Source organism: Rana temporaria, chromosome 1, assembly GCF_905171775.1.
Source record: "Rana temporaria chromosome 1, aRanTem1.1, whole genome shotgun sequence".
NCBI classification, from domain to species: Eukaryota; Metazoa; Chordata; class Amphibia; order Anura; family Ranidae; genus Rana; species Rana temporaria.
This window is the reverse complement of record NC_053489.1, coordinates 9,765,107-9,783,371: the sequence shown is the minus strand read 5'-3', so window position 1 is coordinate 9,783,371 and position 18,265 is coordinate 9,765,107. Positions and strand designations below refer to the sequence as shown.

At 44.0% G+C, this 18,265-nt stretch overlaps 1 protein-coding gene across 1 annotated transcript in view; it reads right to left on the bottom strand.

Moving 5' to 3' along the window:
* The window catches only part of LOC120924566 (probable carboxypeptidase X1), a 132,271-nt gene that overhangs the window by 57,104 nt on the left and 56,902 nt on the right, over nucleotides 1-18,265 (bottom strand). Inside the window, exon 5 of the mRNA XM_040335551.1 lies at nucleotides 14,611-14,695. Coding sequence (XP_040191485.1) covers nucleotides 14,611-14,695 — 85 coding nt within the window. The remainder of the gene's footprint in view (nucleotides 1-14,610; nucleotides 14,696-18,265) is intronic.

Sequence of the window (18,265 nt, the reverse complement as noted above, 5' to 3'; positions counted from 1 at the left end):
CTCTTAATTGATACAGGATTGTCCTTCTCATATCTGATGGAACATTTCCGCTGCTTGGTGTCTCATAGGCTGATAGAGGCCTCCAGGAAAGTCCTGGGCGATGAGCACCCAATAAATGACAATCAGATGCTGCCTAGAAGAGGAAGTTCTACAAGTAAAAGAGATTTTCGTTTTCTAAAATCTGACCTCCAGCCTTTCCGTCAGCGTCGCACAGTTGTACCGGTTCCTCTCCTCTGCTGAAATGGCTTACCCTGATTTCACTGCACACTGTGGGGCAGATCCACAGACAGAGTACGCCGGCGTATCTACTGATACGCCGGCGTACTTTCAAATTACCCGCGTCGTATCTTTAGTTTGAATCCTCAAACCAAGATACAACGGCATCTGGGTTAGATCCGACAGGTATACGTCCTCGTACGCCTTTCGGATTTAAGATGCAATACTTCGGCGTCCGCTGGGTGGCGTTCACGTCATTTTCCGCGTCGGGTATGCAAATTAGCTATTTCCGACGATCCACGAACATACGCGCGGCCGTCGCATTCTCTTACGTCGTCTCTAGTCTGCCTTTTCCGGCGTATAGTTAAAGCTGGTATTTTGCGGCGTATAGATAGACTTGCCATGTTAAGTATGGCCGTCGTTCCCGCGTCAAAATTTGAATCTTTTATTTTTTTTGCGCAAGTCGTCCGTGAATCGGGATGGACGTAATTCACGTCTAAGTTAAAAAATACGCGCGGCAGTCGCATTCTTTTACGTCGTCTCTAGTCGGCTTTTTCTGGCGTATAGTTAAAGTTGGTATTTTGCGGCGTATAGATAGACTTGCCATGTTAAGTATGGCCGTCGTTCCCGCGTCGAAATTTTAATCTTTTATTTTTTTTGCGCAAGTCGTCCGTGAATCGGGATGGACGTAATTCACGTCTAAGTTAAAAAAAAATGACGTCGTTGCGACGTCATTTAGCGCAATGCACGGCAGTTCATTCGGCGCGGGGACGCGCTTCATTTAAATGAAACACGCCCCCTAATCGCCGATTTGAATTCCGCCGCCAGAGATACACTACGCCGCCGTAACTTACGGCGCGAAATCTTTAAGTATTCGAAAGTACGCCGGGTAAGGTACGGCAGCGTAGCGTATCTCTGATACGCTGCGCCGATCTGTTTCTATGTGGATCTGGCCCTGTGAGCTTCTCACAATGTACATTAGAAGCTGCAGCAAGTCAGATAGAGCCCCTCCTCATTTCCTGGCTGGAGGATGTCCTAATCCATGGGTGCTCAACCTGTGGCCCTCCAGCCGTTGCAGAACTACAACTCCCATCATGCCGCTAACTTTGGGAGCCTTGCAATGCCTCATGGGACTTGTAGTTCTGCAACCAACTGGAGGGCCACAGGTTGAGCACCCATGATCTAGTCCAGGCTTTCTCAACCTTTTAACCGTAAAGCAGGAGTGTCAAACTCAATTTCGTTGTGGGCCACATTAGCAGTATGGTTGCCCTCAAAGGGCCAGTTGTATCTGGGGTGCGCTACGTACAGTGTGCAGAGTTCAGGAGTGCGTTATGCAGAGCGCAGGCTTTAGGGGTGCGCTATGTACAGAGTGAAAAGTTTAGGGGTGTGCTGTGTACAGAGGGAAAAGTTTAGGGGTGTGCTGTGTACAGAGTGCAAGGTTTGGGGTGCGCTATGTACAGAGTGAAAAGTTTAGGGGTGTGCTGTGTACAGAGTGCAAGGTTTGGGGGTGCGCTATGTACAGAGTGAAAAGTGTAGGGGTGTGCTGTGTACAGAGTGCAAGGTTTGGGGGTGCACTCTGCACAGTGTGGAACCCTAAGCCCCCTCCCAAAGCTTCTTCCTATCTCTCTCTCTCCTACCCGACCCAGCTCTGGTACCTCCCTATGTCGGCCACTCTGCCTCGCCTTGCAGGGAGATCCCTCTTAGATTCTGGAGATCTGTCCCCGCCATGAGTGCTTGCAGGGATTTGTTAGTTCCTGAGAGCAAAGCTAGCCCTTGTAAACACAGAAGGCTTCTATGTTGACAATAGTGGGGAGCTGAAGTAGAGGGTGAGTGCCAAAGGTGATGGACTAGAGTTCCAGCACAATCCATCTCCAAACCTGGTGTGAGGGCCACATGTCAAGGCTTGGAGGGCCGCATTCGGCACGCGGGCCTTGTGTTTGACATATGTGCCCTAGAGGAACCCCAAATATAATTTTCATGTCTCAAGAAACCCTTACTAAACCAATCCATCAGGGCACAATAGGAACAATGCTCCTTATATTGGTGGTCAATACGAAGAACGTCCCCCTTAAAGTGGTGCTCAGCATGCCCCCCTTAAAGAAAGCTAAAACGATATGTGGTGCCGTTCTGCTGGCTTTGCCAAGTGGTGTTGAACCTTGAACTCTGTAGGTGGTTCATCTGCCACAGCTCAAGGAACCCCTAGCAACCTCTGGAGGAACCCCAGGGTTCCACGGAGTCCTAGTTGAGAATGGCTGACCTAGTCCTTTCTTCCTCAGACTGCTTGTCCCTGGCCCCTCCCCTTACATTCATTAGAATTTTGTTTTTTCAACCGTGGAGAATTATCATCACATGTGGGCGTTACCTAGGGTGACCACGTGTCCCGGATTGCCCGGGACAGTCCCGCATTTTGCAGGTCTGTCCCGGGCACGTTCATTCCAGGACGATACAGTGTCCCGGAATGAAACTGACATTCTGATGCCAATCTGATGCCCCCAAAAAAGGCTGCCACATCACCGCTTTAACCCCTGCTTGTGATTGGAGAGATCATAAACCCCGCCCCTTGTGTCCAATCACTGTGCTGTGATTCGTTACAGCACAAGCTGATTTTTGGGAAGGGAGGGTGTCCCTGAATGGTAGTTTGGAAATGTGGTCACCATGTTAGGGGGTTAGGGTTAGAGGGTTAGGGGTTAGGGTTAGGGGGTTAGGGTTAGAGGGTTAGGGTTAGAGAGTCAGGGTTAGGGTTAGGGCTCAGGGTTAGGAACAGGGACCTCTCCCAAAGGTCAAAGGTCAGAAGGCGGGTTCCCAGAGGTCAAAGGTCACAGGGCGTGGCTGACCCACCCCCACCAAAAGTGTACCGCCTACCCCAACTAAGTCGGGGAATGAACAAGTCGGGGAAAGCGTCACCCTAATGTGGTCACCCTACTAGGAACGCCCACTGCAGACTGACATCCACCCATCAACGCATTTTGATATTTGCATAACGCCTCCAGATATAAAATATGGGTGGATAAAGATGGTTGGAGTTGTTTGCTTTCAGACCGTCGCTCTCTACTCAAATTGGATGTAAACCCGATTCATGAAATTTGAGTTGGGCACATATATCGGCAGTGTTCTGTTGTCTCTCTTCAAAGCCCTGTGTCCTGTAGCTTTCTCCTGCTCCGTTTCTCTGTTATCAGCCTGATCACTTCTGACAAGTTCTCCGAGATGGGAATATGAAGCGTGTGTGTCGGGGGAGGTTCTATAAATAGAGCTGAACTATTCACAGGCAACCTCTGCATGTGCATACTTGCTAACTGTCCCGAATTTCCTGGGACATTCCCGGGATTGTTTTGTTTTTTTTTCAAAATTTTGGCTCTTTTTTTGTTTATAGCGCAAAAAAAATAAAAAAAGCAGAGGCGATCAAATACCACCAAAAGAAAGCTCTATTTGTGGGGAAAAAAGGACGTCAATTTTGTTTGGGGTACAGTGTCGCACGACCGCGCAATTGTCAGTTAAATTGACGCAGTGCCGAAATGCATAAAAATGGCCTGGTCAGTAAGGGGGTAAATGCTTCCGGGGCTGAAGTGGAAGGCACCAGATGATTTAATTCTTTCCTTTCACCCGTGGTAAAAAAATCACTTCCACCCATGGGAGAAAATTCATTGATTCCCCCATCAACACAGACTATAGTGATAGGGGAATCCCTACAGTGTGTATCTAAAACTTTGGCTTGAGCTACTGAGGTCTTCTTCACCAGGATGGCTAGGAACAGCCTGGCAAGGAATCTAAATCTCAAATATCACGTCTTATATTTCCCTGATAAAGAAAAATACAAAAAAAAAATACAAGAATATATAAGATATATAGGAAAAATATATACAATTCCATTAAATGCACCACCGTGCTCTCTAGTGGTATGGTCCACAATGATGCCATGCAGAATCGTGATCTTCCCCTCCCCCTCTACATCTCCACCACACTTCATATACACCCATCCCCCCCAAAAATGTGTGTATGCAGATATTTTATATTTTTATATTTCCTTAACTAAAATAAATATTTAAGTGCTTCTTTCTTTCTTTTTCTCTCTCTCTCATGATACTTTCTTTCTTTTTGTTCTCTCCCTCTCTCTTTTGTTCTCTCTTTCTCTCTCTTTTTCTTTCTCTTTCTTTATTTTTCGCTTGTTCTACGGTGATTCTTTTTTTCGTTCTTTCTTTTTTATTCTCTTTCTTTCTTTTGTTCTTTCTTTCATTCTCTTTCCTTCTTTCTCTCTTTCTTTAATTATTTCCTTATTTCTCTCTTTCTTTCTTTTGTTCTTTCTTTCATTCTCTTTCCTTCTTTCTCTATTTCTTTCATTCTATTTCCTACTTTATCTCTTTTTTGTTGTTGTTCTTTCTTTCTTTCATTCTCTTTCCTTCTTTCTCTCTTTTTTTTGTTCTTTCTGTTGCTCTTTATCTTTTGTTCTTTCTTTCGATCTCTTTCCTTCTTTCTCTCTTTCTTTCATTCTCTTTCTTTATTTTATTCTCTTTCATTCTTTCTCTCTTGTTCTTTCTTTCATTCTTTCTCTCTGTCTTTTGTTCTTTCTTTAATTCTCTTTACTTCTTTCTCTCTTTCCTTCTTTCTCTCTTTCCTTCTTTCTCTCTTTCTTTAATTCTTTCTTTCCCTCTCTTTCTTTTTTTTTTTTCATTCTCTTTCCTTCTTTCTCTCTTTCTTTAGGCTGCATTCACACCTGAGCGTTTTGTCACCTGAAGCGCGACGCCCCAAAACGCTAGAGGGGAAAAAATACATTATTCTCTATGGAGATGGTTCACATCTCCACTACAAAACGCCTGACGCCGAACGCCTGAAGCCCAAACAAGTTCTGGACCCTTTTTTGGGCGTTTTACATTGGTGACCCTAGACCTGTACAAAATCGCGGTAAAAACGCTGTGTTTTGTCGTGGCAAATCGCGGTAAAAAAACGATGCGTTTTGTTGCCGCAAATCGTGGTAAAAATGCCGCAAAACGCTACGCTCAGGTGTGAATGCAGCCTTAATTCTTTCCTTTTTTCTCTCTTTCTTTCGTTCTTTCTTTCATTTTCTCTTTCTTTCTTTTGTTCTTTTTTTCATTCTCTTTCCTTCTTTCTCTCTTTCATTCTCTGTTCCTTCTTTCTCTCTTTTTTTGTTCTTTCTGTTGTTCTTTATCTCTTTCTTTTGTTCTTTCTTTCAATCTCTTTCTTTCTTTCATTCTCTTTCGTTCTCTCTTTCTTTCTTTTGTTCTTTCTTTCATTCTCTTTCCTTCTTTCTCTCTTTCTTTTGTTCTTTCTTTCATTCTCTTTCCATCTTTCTCTCTTTTTTTTGTTCTTTCTGTTGTTCTTTATCTCTTTCTTTTGTTCTTTCTTTCTTTCATTCTCTTTCGTTCTCTCTTTCTTTTGTTCTTTCTTTCATTCTCTTTCCTTCTTTCTCTATTTCTTTCATTCTCTTTCCTTCTTTCTCTCTTTTTTTTGTTCTTTCTGTTGTTCTTTATCTCTTTCTTTTGTTCTTTCTTTCGATCTTTCTTTCATTCTCTTTTGTTCTCTCTTTCTTTCATTCTCTTTCCTTCTTTCTCTTTCTTTATTTTATTCTCTTTCATTCTTTCTCTCTTTTGTTCTTTCTTTCATTCTTTCTCTCTTTCTTTTGTTCTTTTTTTCATTCTCTTTCCTTCTTTCTCTCTTTTTTTTGTTCTTTCTGTTGTTCTTTATCTCTTTCTTTTGTTGTTCTTTCTTTCGATCTCTTTCTTTCTTTCATTCTCTTTCGTTCTCTCTCTCTTTCTTTTGTTCTTTCTTTCATCCTTTTCCTTCTTTCTCTTTCCTTCTTTCATTCTCTTTCCTTCTTTCTCTCTTTCTTTTCCTTTCTCTTTCTCCTTCTTTCTCTCTTAAGCCCTGTACACACAATCGGTCCATCCGATGAGAACGGTCCGAAGGTTAACCGATGAAGCTGACTGATGGTCCGTCGCGCCTACACACCATCAGTTAAAAAAACGATCGTGTCAGAACGCGGTAACGTAAAACACAACGACGTGCTGAAAAAAAAACGAAGTTCAATGCTTCCAAGCATGCGTCGACTTGATTCTGAGCATGCGTGGATTTTTAACCGATCAACGTGCCTACAGACGATCGTTTTTTTTTTCTATCGGTTAGGTATCCATCGGTTAAATTTAAAACAAGATTGCTTTTTTTTAACCTATGGATAAATAACCGATGGGGCCCACACACGATCGGTTTGGTCCGATGAAAACGATCCATCAGGCTGTTCTCATCGGTTTGACCGATCGTGTGTACACGGCATGACTCTCGTTCTTTATGTCTTTTTTTCTCCTTCTCTAGCCGTTTTTATTTTTTGCCCTTCACATTTTTACAGCTCAGTGAACTTTACATTTGAGGTGAAATGTATTGCAGAGCGCCGGCCCCCGGCTCATTATAAGGAGGCCAAATAGAGGTAAATATTTCCATGTTACATAGTGGAGGTCAGAGGTCAGATTTACTGACAGCTGTGAAATGCGCAATTCATGTATAATTCCCTCTCCGGCCACAGACACAGCGCCCCCCACATCCTCCATGTGTGTTTATTTTCACACGCCTGACCCGCCAGACACAAGGGGCAACAATTGGCCTTTCTCCAGACTCGCCAGGAAAGGGGCCAACCAAGGGGGTCGCTGTTCAAATAAAAAAAAGCTTCCTAGCGAATGTAACATGTGAACCCTGAATGACATTTGCTAAAACATTGTGCAGCATGACTTGCTATTTTATTTTACTTCTTTATTTAAGTATTATTATTATTATTATTAATAATAATAATAATATTACTACTACTACTAATAATAAAGACTATTGTTTTATTATTATTATTATTATTATTATTATTATTATTATTATTATTATTGATATTAATAATACCAATTGATAATTTATTATTATTATTATTAGTAATAGTAGTAGTATTATCATCACTATTATTAGTAGTAATAATAATAATAATAATGATAATGTACCTACTACTACTACTACTACTATTTCTAATTATTATTATAATAATAATAATAATAATAATAATAATAATTATTATTATTATTATTATAATTATTAGAAATAGTAGTAGTAGCAGTAGTAGTAATATTATCATTCTTCTTATTATTATTATAATAATAATATTACATTATCATTTTGTATTATTAGTACTACTACTACTAATATTAATAATAATAAATTATAATTTTGTACAATTATTATTACTACTACTACTACTACTAATAATTAGGGTTGTCCAGATACCGATACTAGTATCGGTATCGGGACCGATACCGAGTATTTGCGGGAGTACTCGTACTCGCGCAAATGCTCCCGATACCTAAATAGAATACTTTTTTTGTATTTATCAACATGTTCTATGAAAATTCTTTGAGTTTTTTACTACTGCGTGACAAGCAAATAAAACATTTTTATTCATTTTTACTCATTTTTATTCTTTTATAATGTCTTGAGTTAGAGTTCTTCATAGTTCTAAAGAAAATATCCTTAGTCTGTATTGTGGTTTGAAAACTGTCACATGACATTTAAAAAAAGTATCGGTATTCGGTATCGGCGACTACATGAAAAAAAGTATCGGTACTTGTACTCGGTCCTAAAAAAGTGGTATCGGGACAACCCTACTAATAATAATAATAATAATAATAATAATAATAATAATAATAAAAAATATATAATTTTGTATTATTACTACTATTACTACTACTACTACTAATAATAATAAAAAACTGATCATTTTATATTATTATTATTACTACTACTATTAATAAAAATAATATTATTAATAATAATAATAATAATAATAATAATAATAATAATAGTAATAACACATTATCCTGTTGTATAATTATTATTATTATTACTATCACTACTAATAATAATAAATTATAATTTTGTATTATTACTACTACTACTACTACTACTACTAATAATAATAATAATAAATTATAATTTTGTATTATTACTACTACTATTAATAATAATAAAAAAAAAACATTTTGTATTACTACTACTAATTTTAATAATATTAATTATAATAATAATAAATTATCATTTTACATTATTATTACTACTACTACTACTACTACTACTAATAATAATAATAATAATAATATTAATAATACATAATAATTTTGTATAATTATTACTACTACTACTAATACAAAATAATAATTTTATTATTAGTAGTAGTAGTATTATTACTACTACTACTACTATTAAAAATAATAATATTAATAATAAATTATCATGTTGTATAATTATTACTATTACTACTAAAAATATTAATAATAATAATAAATTATCATTTTGTATTATTATTATTATTATTATTAGTAGTAGTAGTAGTAGTAGTAGTAGTAGTAGTAGTAGTAAAATTCTCTTTCCACTTCTTCTTATCTTTCTTGCATCTCAATGCTACTGATCTCCTGCAGCCTCTTTGCAGCCACTTCCTGATCACACGCACTCCAGAGATGGCTTCATGACTTTTCTCCTGATGGTGACAACAGTAGATCATGTCTGTGTAATGTGCGTTTTTTTTTTCAATGGTCACTTGCCATCTCCATTGGAAACCCATGTGACAACGCATGAGAGCATTTGGGGGACAGGGACAGAGTGTTGTCACCCTATAACAGGAAGGATCTTCATGGCAGGAAAAGTTATAGCGTTTACAAAATAGGGGCAGTTTTATGGCATTTTTATTATTATTATTATTTTTTTTTAGTAGTAATGGCGTCGATCAGCGTTTTTTACCCAGACTGCGACATTGTGGCGGAACACATCGGACACCTTTGACGCTATTTTGGGACCATTCACATTTATACAGCGATCGGTGCTATAAAAAATGCACTGATAACTGTGTAAATGCCACTGGCAGTGAAGGGGTTAAACACTAGGGGGCGATGAAGGGGTTAAGTGTGTCCTAGGGAGTGATTCTAACTGTGTGGGGGATGGGCTACAAGTGACACAACACTGACCACTGTTCCCAATGACAGGTTGTAGTAGATCACTGTCCTGTCACTAGGCAGAACAGGGAAATGTTTACACAGGCACCCCCCCCCCCCGTTCTGCCGCTCCGTGACACGATCGCGGGACACTGGCAGACATCGAGTGAGCAGGTCCCGCCAGCATGGTTACGGAGCTCGCAGCACATGTGTATCCAAAGAAAGAGAAAAAAAAACTGTAAATGGTTAATAGTTCCTCTCTAATGCCCCCCCCCCCCCTGTCCTCTGTGTGTTGTTATTGCAGGCAGGCCAGGGGTGGGCTCCGGTCCCGCAGAGAGCAGAGGAGAGGGCAGCTGCCAGCGGAGGACAAGGAGCCAGCGAGAGACGTGTGCCATGTCCCAGTATAACCTCCCAGTGCCAGGGAACAGAGGAGCCATTGACTCGCACTATACAGGTGGCAGCATTATGTAACAGCTGAGTGCGTACAACATTCATCCCGGCATGGGCTTCCATTATCCTACATACAGATTTATAGGGGGCCACTTCACCCAAAAACTGAATCTGGGGGCCACTTCACCCAAAAACTGAATCTGGGGAACACTTCACCCAAAAACTGAATCTGGGGAACACTTCACCAAAAAACTGAATCTGGGGAACACTTCACCCAAAAACTGAATCTGGGGGCCACTTCACCCAAAAACTGAATCTGGGGAACACTTCACCCAAAAACTGAATCTGGGGAACACTTCACCAAAAAACTGAATCTGGGGAACACTTCACCCAAAAACTGAATCTGGGGGCCACTTCACCCAAAAACTGAATCTGGAGGCCACTTCACCCAAAAACTGAATCTGGGGAACACTTCACCCAAAAACTGAATCTGGGGAACACTTCACCCAAAAACTGAATCTGGGGGCCACTTCACCCAAAAACTGAATCTGGGGGCCACTTCACCCAAAAACTGAATCTTGTGGCCACTTCACCCAAAAACTGAATCTGGGGGCCACTTCACCCAAAAACTGAATCTGGGGAACACTTCACCCAAAAACTGAATCTGGGGAACACTTCACCCAAAAACTGAATCTGGAGGCCACTTCACCCAAAAACTGAATCTGGTGGTCACTTCACCCAAAAACTGAATCTGGGGGTCACTTCACCCAAAACGGAATCTGGGGGTCACTTCACCCAAAGGGAATCTGATGGTCACTTATGTGTGTTAATATAAATAAATATATATATAGTAACAATTCTGTCTACTATGCTGAGTCCCAGATGTGCGCGGTAATAGGACAACAGATACGACAGATCCATTTCCAGGAGTTGCAACATCTTGTGATACTTTTATAAACATAAAACTACCCTGGGGAAGAGATCTGAGGAACATCTGTTGGTGGGACCGGTGTCAGACCCCGTTACGTCTCCTAAAGGAATTCACTCTTTATACTAAAAACCTGCAAAGTTGCTGTTAACTTGTTATAAAATCATTGCTTATGTAAAAGAGAAGCTAAAGCAGAACTCTAGGCAGAGGGATATTTTTAAACAAACCTTTACAATCCCTTTACCACACATGGATATTCTGCTTCTATGGGTCTTTAAGGACACGCCTGCCACTCTTACATAAGCTCCGATGGGAGAGACCACACCGGGAACTGTCAAGTTAAGCAGAAATCGGAATAACTCGGAGCAGAAATCCTGAGGCCCCATACACACCATAGAATCTATCCGCAGATAAATCCCATCAAATGGGTTTCTGCGGATAGATTCTATGGTGTGTACACGCCAACGGATATTTATCCGCAGAGAAATCTCCCCTGGGATGGATTTCCAGCAGATGAATATTTGCTGACATGCACAACAAATCCATCTGCTGGAATCCATTCCAACGGATGGATCCGCTCGTCTGTACAGACTTACCGGATCCATCCGTCTAAAGGGATTCCCCGCACGCGTCGTAATGATTTGACGCATGCGTGGAATTCCTTATATGACAGCGTCGCGCCCGTCGCCGCGTCATAATAGCGGCGACGGCGCGACACGTCATCGTCAGAGGATTTCAGCGCGGATTTCAATGCGATGGTGTGTACACGCCATCGCATAGAAATCTGCTGAAATCCTCGAGAGGATTTATCCGCGGATACGGTCCGCTGGACCGTATCTGCAGGTAAATCCTCTCGTGTGTATGGGGCCTGAGACTTCCAGCCAGGGAAAGAGAACAAATCCCACACTAAGCTCCCCCCTCCCACCTTATCCCGGGGCTCCATCTGAACGCACAGCGCTCGCCCACAAACAAATGAGAAACAGATTTCGGCGTAACCAGAACCTCGCAGTCTATAATCAGCTATTGTTCAGACCATCTTGGTCACACACTCTGAAAACTGAGATATATATTAAAAAAATGAAGCCTTTTTTCTTGCACAATAAATTTCGGACAGCTGATCTAAGGTGGAAGCTCTCGCGTTGCCTTTCTATTAGAGGGTCATCCACCAGAAAAACGCTGTTTCAATTACAAGTAGAGCTTTGGTGGGCCAAATCAGTAAGAACATGCGTCTGCATAAATCATAAAATTACTTTTATTGTAAAAAACTTTAGTTGAAAGCAGATATTTCAAAACCAATACAGTGGAGCCTTATTACGAGCATAATCCCTTCCAGGTGAATGCTTGTAATCCAAAGCACTTGCATATCAAAGCGAGTTTTCCCATAGAAGTCAATGGAAACAAAGATAATTTGTTACGCATTGACTTCTATGGCATGCAATACCGCATGTGGCCAGAGGTGGGGGGGAGCGCCGAGGAGCCTTGGAAATACTCGGGGACAGCTTGGATGATCTTGGAAACCCTCGGAAACACCTGGGAACAGAGGCCCGGATTCACAGAGCACTTGCGCCGACGTATCTCAAGATACGCCGTCGTAAGTACAAATGTGCGCCGTCGTATCTATGTGCTGACCTACAAACTAAGATATGCCTAAAGGCTTCATCCGACCGACGTAACTTGCCTACGCCGGCGGAGAGTGGGCGCATATTTATGCTGGACGTATTTGGCGCTCCCATGGATTTTCTATGCACATATGCAAATGAGGGAGATACGCCGATTCACGAACGTACTTGCGCCCGTCGCATAATATACGCGGTTTGCGTAAGTCGTACGTCCGGCGTAAAGTTATTCCCCATATATGAGGCGCAACCCATGCAAAGGGAACTCAAGCCGTAGTATTTTACGTCGTTTACGTTGTATGTGAATATGACTAGGCGTAGGTTACGTTCACGCCGTAGGCAGTGATCCGTCATATCTTAGGCATTCGTTCCGACGTGATTCTGAGCATGCGCACTGGGATGCGTCCACGGGACGGCGCATGCGCCGTTCGTTATTCGTATCTATCTGGCGCTCGGCTCATCACTTGCATGGGGTCACGCCTCATTAGCATGGCTCACGCCCACTTCCACTTACGACGACTTACGCCGAAGAAACCCAGCGCAGATTTGGCAACACTGGCTTTGTGAATCCAGTGCTTGTCTCTCTGCGCTGCGTCGGCGTAGCGTAAATAAGATACGCTACGGCGGCATAAATATGCGCCGATGTCTGTGAATCCGGGCCAGAGTATTTCTGAGTGATTCCAAGTACATCTGAATGGCTCCGAATGGCTCCAAACCGTTCTGAGTGTCACCGGCGCCCCCGCACCTCTGGGCAAATGAGGTACTGCACACCCCATTAGCTTGAATTCTGCTCGTTTTGCGAGACAACACTCACAAACTGAGTCAGAATTTTTTTCAAAAAGTTGCTCGTCTTTCAAAGCGCTACTCGTAAACCAGGGTTCCACTCTAAATTGATTCATACATCATACGACTGGCTTTAAAATGATTAAAATGCTGAAACCTGTCCAATCTCTTTTATTTTATTTATTTTTTTGATCCTGTAAAATTTGTCCAAAGCATCCTTGTAGCGCCCTCCTAGGTAGGTGCTAGGTTAGTTCTGGCTCATTGTATTCAGTGAAGCTGCATTTTATTGGTGGGCACATCTAGCTCTGGCTCACTGTATTTAGTGTAGCTGTGTTTGATTGTTCAGGTCTGTTCTGTGTCTCAGTAGCTGCAGGATTAACTGCCTCCCCTCTGTCTGTCCAGAAATATTCTAGAAGTTAGTGGACACTGGACAGGAAGTGTCTAATCAGGAGCTGAATATTTAGGCAGTCCTGGCCAATCCCTGGGGAGAGGGCCCAGAAGGTGACTGGGAGTGTGTATAAATACTCTAAGACAGGGTAGTATATTTTTCCCTGTGGAGGAGATCACAGCCTGGGGGGGGGCTGTTTGCCCCGAGGCAATTTTGTCATGTGCCTGAGTTTCATCAAGGCCTCAATTGGGCTGGACTGGAGGCTTACTTTGCTGAGAGTTGCTGAAGCTGACTGAGGATAAAGTCTGGTACCGTAGGGTGAAAGTGTCTGGAAGATATTGAAAGTGGGCAACCAATTATCCAAAGACATTAGTTAATACAGACTGGTGAGAGAGATCCTAGAGACTGTGTGCTGCTGCCATCCCTCTAATGCTAGAGTTAGCGGGTTTAAAGGGGTGTCCTAAAGAGCTCAGTCTATTTCATTCCTAGAGAATGGGCTTTGCTCGGATGTCCAAGAGGAACATTAATCTCCTCAGGTTGCTACGGCAAAGCTCAGTCCGTCCTTGTGCTAGGTACATGGGTGCTCAACCTGTGGCCCTCCAGCTGTTGCAAAACTACAAGTCCCATGAGGGATTGCAAGGCTGGCAGTAGGGTTGCCACCTCATCCCTTTAAAACAGAACACATATGAATTACACAGGTTCTGTGGCTAATTAAGGTGGTAATTAGACTCATTTGGTGCCTTATTTGCATTAAATTCGCCTCAGAACCTGTGTAATTCATATGTGTTCTGTTTTAAAGGGATGAGGTGGCAACCCTAGCTGGCAGTCACATGCATGACTCCCAAAGGTAGGGGCATGATGGGACTTGTAGTTATGCAATAGCTGGAGGGCCACAGGTTGGGTGGAATCAGACTGCAGGGTAGGGATGCAAGGTAACAGATGGGACAGGATAGGGATCAGGACAGGGAGAAAGGATCAGGAACACAGGTAACAGGTTCAGATTACAGAGTTCAGGGTACAGGAACAGGTTCAGATTCTCAGGCAGCAGGTACGGATCAGGGCACAAGGACGATACCAAGGCAACTTGTGTGTGTGTGTGTGTTGCCGAGTATTTATACACATCTCCTGCAATCAGGCTCAGGTGACGCCTGATTGCAGGAGATAATGTCGGCTCCACACTGACGTCAGTACTGCAGCCCAGAGATCAAATAGTGTCACCAGCATTGCAAACCAAAGCACCACCAGCAGATGGAACCCTTCCTGACATCAGCATACATAGAGCCAATATAACACAATGAACCAACCACATGGGATTTATCCACTTACCACATCCTCTGTCCCATTCTTGCAAGTCTTCCATGTGTGAGTGTCATTGCTGACCTGGACCTTGTACGATGTCACCCAGTCATCCCTGGAAAGGTAACCATATAGCACATATGACACAATATAATTTTAAAATCAATTGTACATGACTGCTGGATTCATCACTTTCACCCCCAGTGAACCCCTATAAATACACCGATCATGATTCATTGATTTGAATTGGCCTCAGTAGTACTTTATTTAACCTCATTGGAACATTTAACAAATACATAACCAAAACAAAATAAACCATACTCGATAAACAACATCATGGTGTAGGGTAGTTGCAGGAGCCGCAGCCGGCATTTGACATCAGTGAATTTGGCCCTGCGCCTCTGGACCTCTGCCGAGAAATCCGGATAGAAAGACACCCTGGTGCCATTATGTTTAATATTCGCTCGCTCCAATGCTTGGTGCATCAACGCTTCTCTATCACAGTAAGTGAAGTAGTCTCGCTAGGATGGATCTGGGAGTGCCAGTTATCCACATATGTAGTGGGTTCTCTTCCCTCCACCCGTTATGGTAGACCCACTATGCGCACATTGTTTAGTCTTAAACGATTTTCCATATCTTCCGCACGATCGTTTGCATCCCGAGCCAGCTGCAGTGCAGCCCTGGAATCTTGGGCCATGGGCTGTATCTGGCCCTCCAATTCACTGACTCAGCTCTCCACAGCCGTGGTGCGTTCAAGGTTCTTTTGCATGTCTTGCCTTAGTAAGGACACATCCTCCTTTAGACCCCCAAACTGCTCCTTTAGGCCCCGTACTCACGACCAAACATGTCTGCTGAAACCGGTCCGCGGACATGTTTGGCCGTGTGTAGGCCCGAGCGGACCATTTTCGGGCAGATCGGACAGGTTTCCAGCGGACAACTGTTTCCTGGACTTGCTTTAAAACAGTCCGCTGGAAACCTGTCCGCCCGGACATGTACGGTCGTCTGGACAGACCTACCGTACATGTCCGGCCGCCCGCCATCCCTCGCATGCGTCGAATGACTTCGACGCATGCGTGGAAGCATTTTAAAGGCAGGCCGCCCACGTCGCCGCATCATTGTCGCGGCGACACCGCGTCATCGACGCGGCGACACCGCGTCATCGACGCGGCGACACCGCGGACATGCCCCGCGTATTGTTTACGCGCGGACCTCTGTTCGATGGTGTGTACAGCCATCGAACAGAAGTCCCCGGGCAGTCCCCGGGCAGACATGTCCGATGAAAACGGTCCGCGGACCGGTTTCATCGGACATGTCTGCTCGTGAGTACTCGGCCTTAAGGTGTTAACGGATACTGTGCAGTTGTTCACAGCCCTAAGGATGTCTGTCAGGGTGGGTTGCGCTGTGTTCTGTGCGTCTGGGGCCTGGATTTCCATTAACATGGATTCTGCCTGTTCCTCTCCTACTCTCCCCATGTGCCTGCACATCAGGCTGCTTATGTTGTGGGTCCCCCGATCGGGGTGGCTGCTCCGTCCCCGGAGCCCCAGACAGATTTTTTGCATAATAAACCATGTCCTTGGGGGGATCTTTGCTGAGGGATTTGCGTAGCTTACTTGTTTTGGGTCCCTGCTTGTCCGGGCCACAAGGTGTGCCTTTCACAGAGAGTGAGGCGGCACCATCTTGGAGCTCTGGCCCTGCGTTCTCTGCCTGTACTTTGTGGCTCATCCCTCTGGTGCAGAGGGCCGGCGGTGGTACCAAAGTGGTCTCTGGAACACAGACTTTCAGAATATCTCGGTGTTGGATCGGTCAGACGGCTGAGGGAGGATCGGTACCGGATTAATGCTGGGAGCTGTGGGAGATATGTCCTCTCACATGCCTGTCTTGGCCACTCCCCATACTCGATAAACAACATGATAACTGTTGGATTCTAAGAAGGGGTCTTTTTTATCTGCTAGCAGAAAGGATTGACTATGATCCAACCCTAACCCTCACTGAAACCCACCATCTCAAAGATAGCTCCAAAAAAAAATTTTTTTTAGCTTTTAGGCCTCGTACACACGACCGAACATGTCCGCGGAAACTGGTCCGGCGGACCAGTTTCCGCAGACATGTTCGGTCGTGTGTACGTCCAACCGGACAACTGTCCGGCGGATCGGACAGGTTTCCAGCGGACAAATGTTTCTTAGCATGCTAAGAAACATGTCTGCTGGAAGCCTGTCCGTCGGACATGTTCGGTCGTCTGTACAACTCACCGACTGTCCACTCGGCCGAAAGCCCTCGCATGCGTCAAAGTGATTTGACGCATGCGTGGAAGCATTTACCTTCCAGGGTCGCGCACGTCGCCGCGTCATCGTCGCAGCGACGGCGCGGCCACGTCACCGCGTATCCTGTCCGCCCGGATTTCTGTTTGATGGTGTGTACAGCCATCATACAGAAATCTCCGAGCGCACATGTCCGATAAAAACGGTCCGCGGACCGTTTTCATCGGACATGTCTCCTCGTGTGTACGGGGCCTTACAGGGATGCAATAAAAACAACTAAAGGGGGAAGCACCATACCACCAGATGGCCCCCATATTTGGTAACCATCCCACTATTTCAAAGATGCCTACATGCCAATCTGTCCTTTTCTTATAATTTGGCACAGTTGGCATCCAAAAAATTTGAGTTGGAAATACCTTTCTCCTTTCCCCACTTCTGAAATAATCCCCCAAAAACCACCACCAATCCTACCACTATAACACTTCCCAACCTCTTGACTGTCAACCTCCAATTAGTAAGATATTTTGCACCCACAGTGACCTCTTAGGCCTCGTACACACGTCCGCGGACCAGTTTCAGAGGACAGATCCGATCGTGTGTACAGGCTAGCGGACAGATTTCCAGCGGACAAAAGTTTCTTAGCATGCTAAGAAACTTGTCCGCTGGAGAGCTGTCCGTCGGATTTGTCCGATGGAGAGCTGTCCGTCGGACATGTCCGCTGGTTAGTACGTCTAACCAGCGGACCGAAATCCCGCGCATGCGTCGAGTTGATTCGACGCATGCGTGGAAGCATTGAACTCGCGCGATAGAGAACGTCGGTGTCGTCTACGTCACCGCGTTCTCTGTCCGCGGGGATTTCGGTTTGATGGTGTGTACAGCCATCAGACCGAAATCTCAGAGCGGACATGTCCGATGAAAACGGTCCACGGACCGTTTTCATCAGACATGTCCTGTTGTGTGTACGAGGCCTGATATCAGCCAATCTCAACCAGGGTCTGTGAAACCCTAGGGTTCCTCCAGAGCTTGCTCTAGGTTCCTTGAACTGTGACCTCCCATCTGATGGTGCCTGCATACATTTTGGGATCAATACCACTTGGCAGAACCAGCGGCATGGCGCCATTAATCTTTTTTAGCTGTCTCCATAGGGTAGCATTCTGACCAACACTGTAATGGAGCCATTCGTCTCCCTGACTACCAATGTTAAAAAGCATTTTTCCCATTGCACCCTCGTGATTTTTTTTTTAGCAGGAGTTCCCGGAGACCTAAAGATCATTTCAAAGGTTTCCCTGGGGCTGGAAGGCGCAGGAAGGCTGTCTTACATTATTTTTCTTGTGACTATTGCCCACCCATCTACTAGGGAAGGCTTCTGAGGCCAGGTCTTAAAAATGTTGTTTGAAAACGTCACAAACTGGTATTAAAGTAAACAA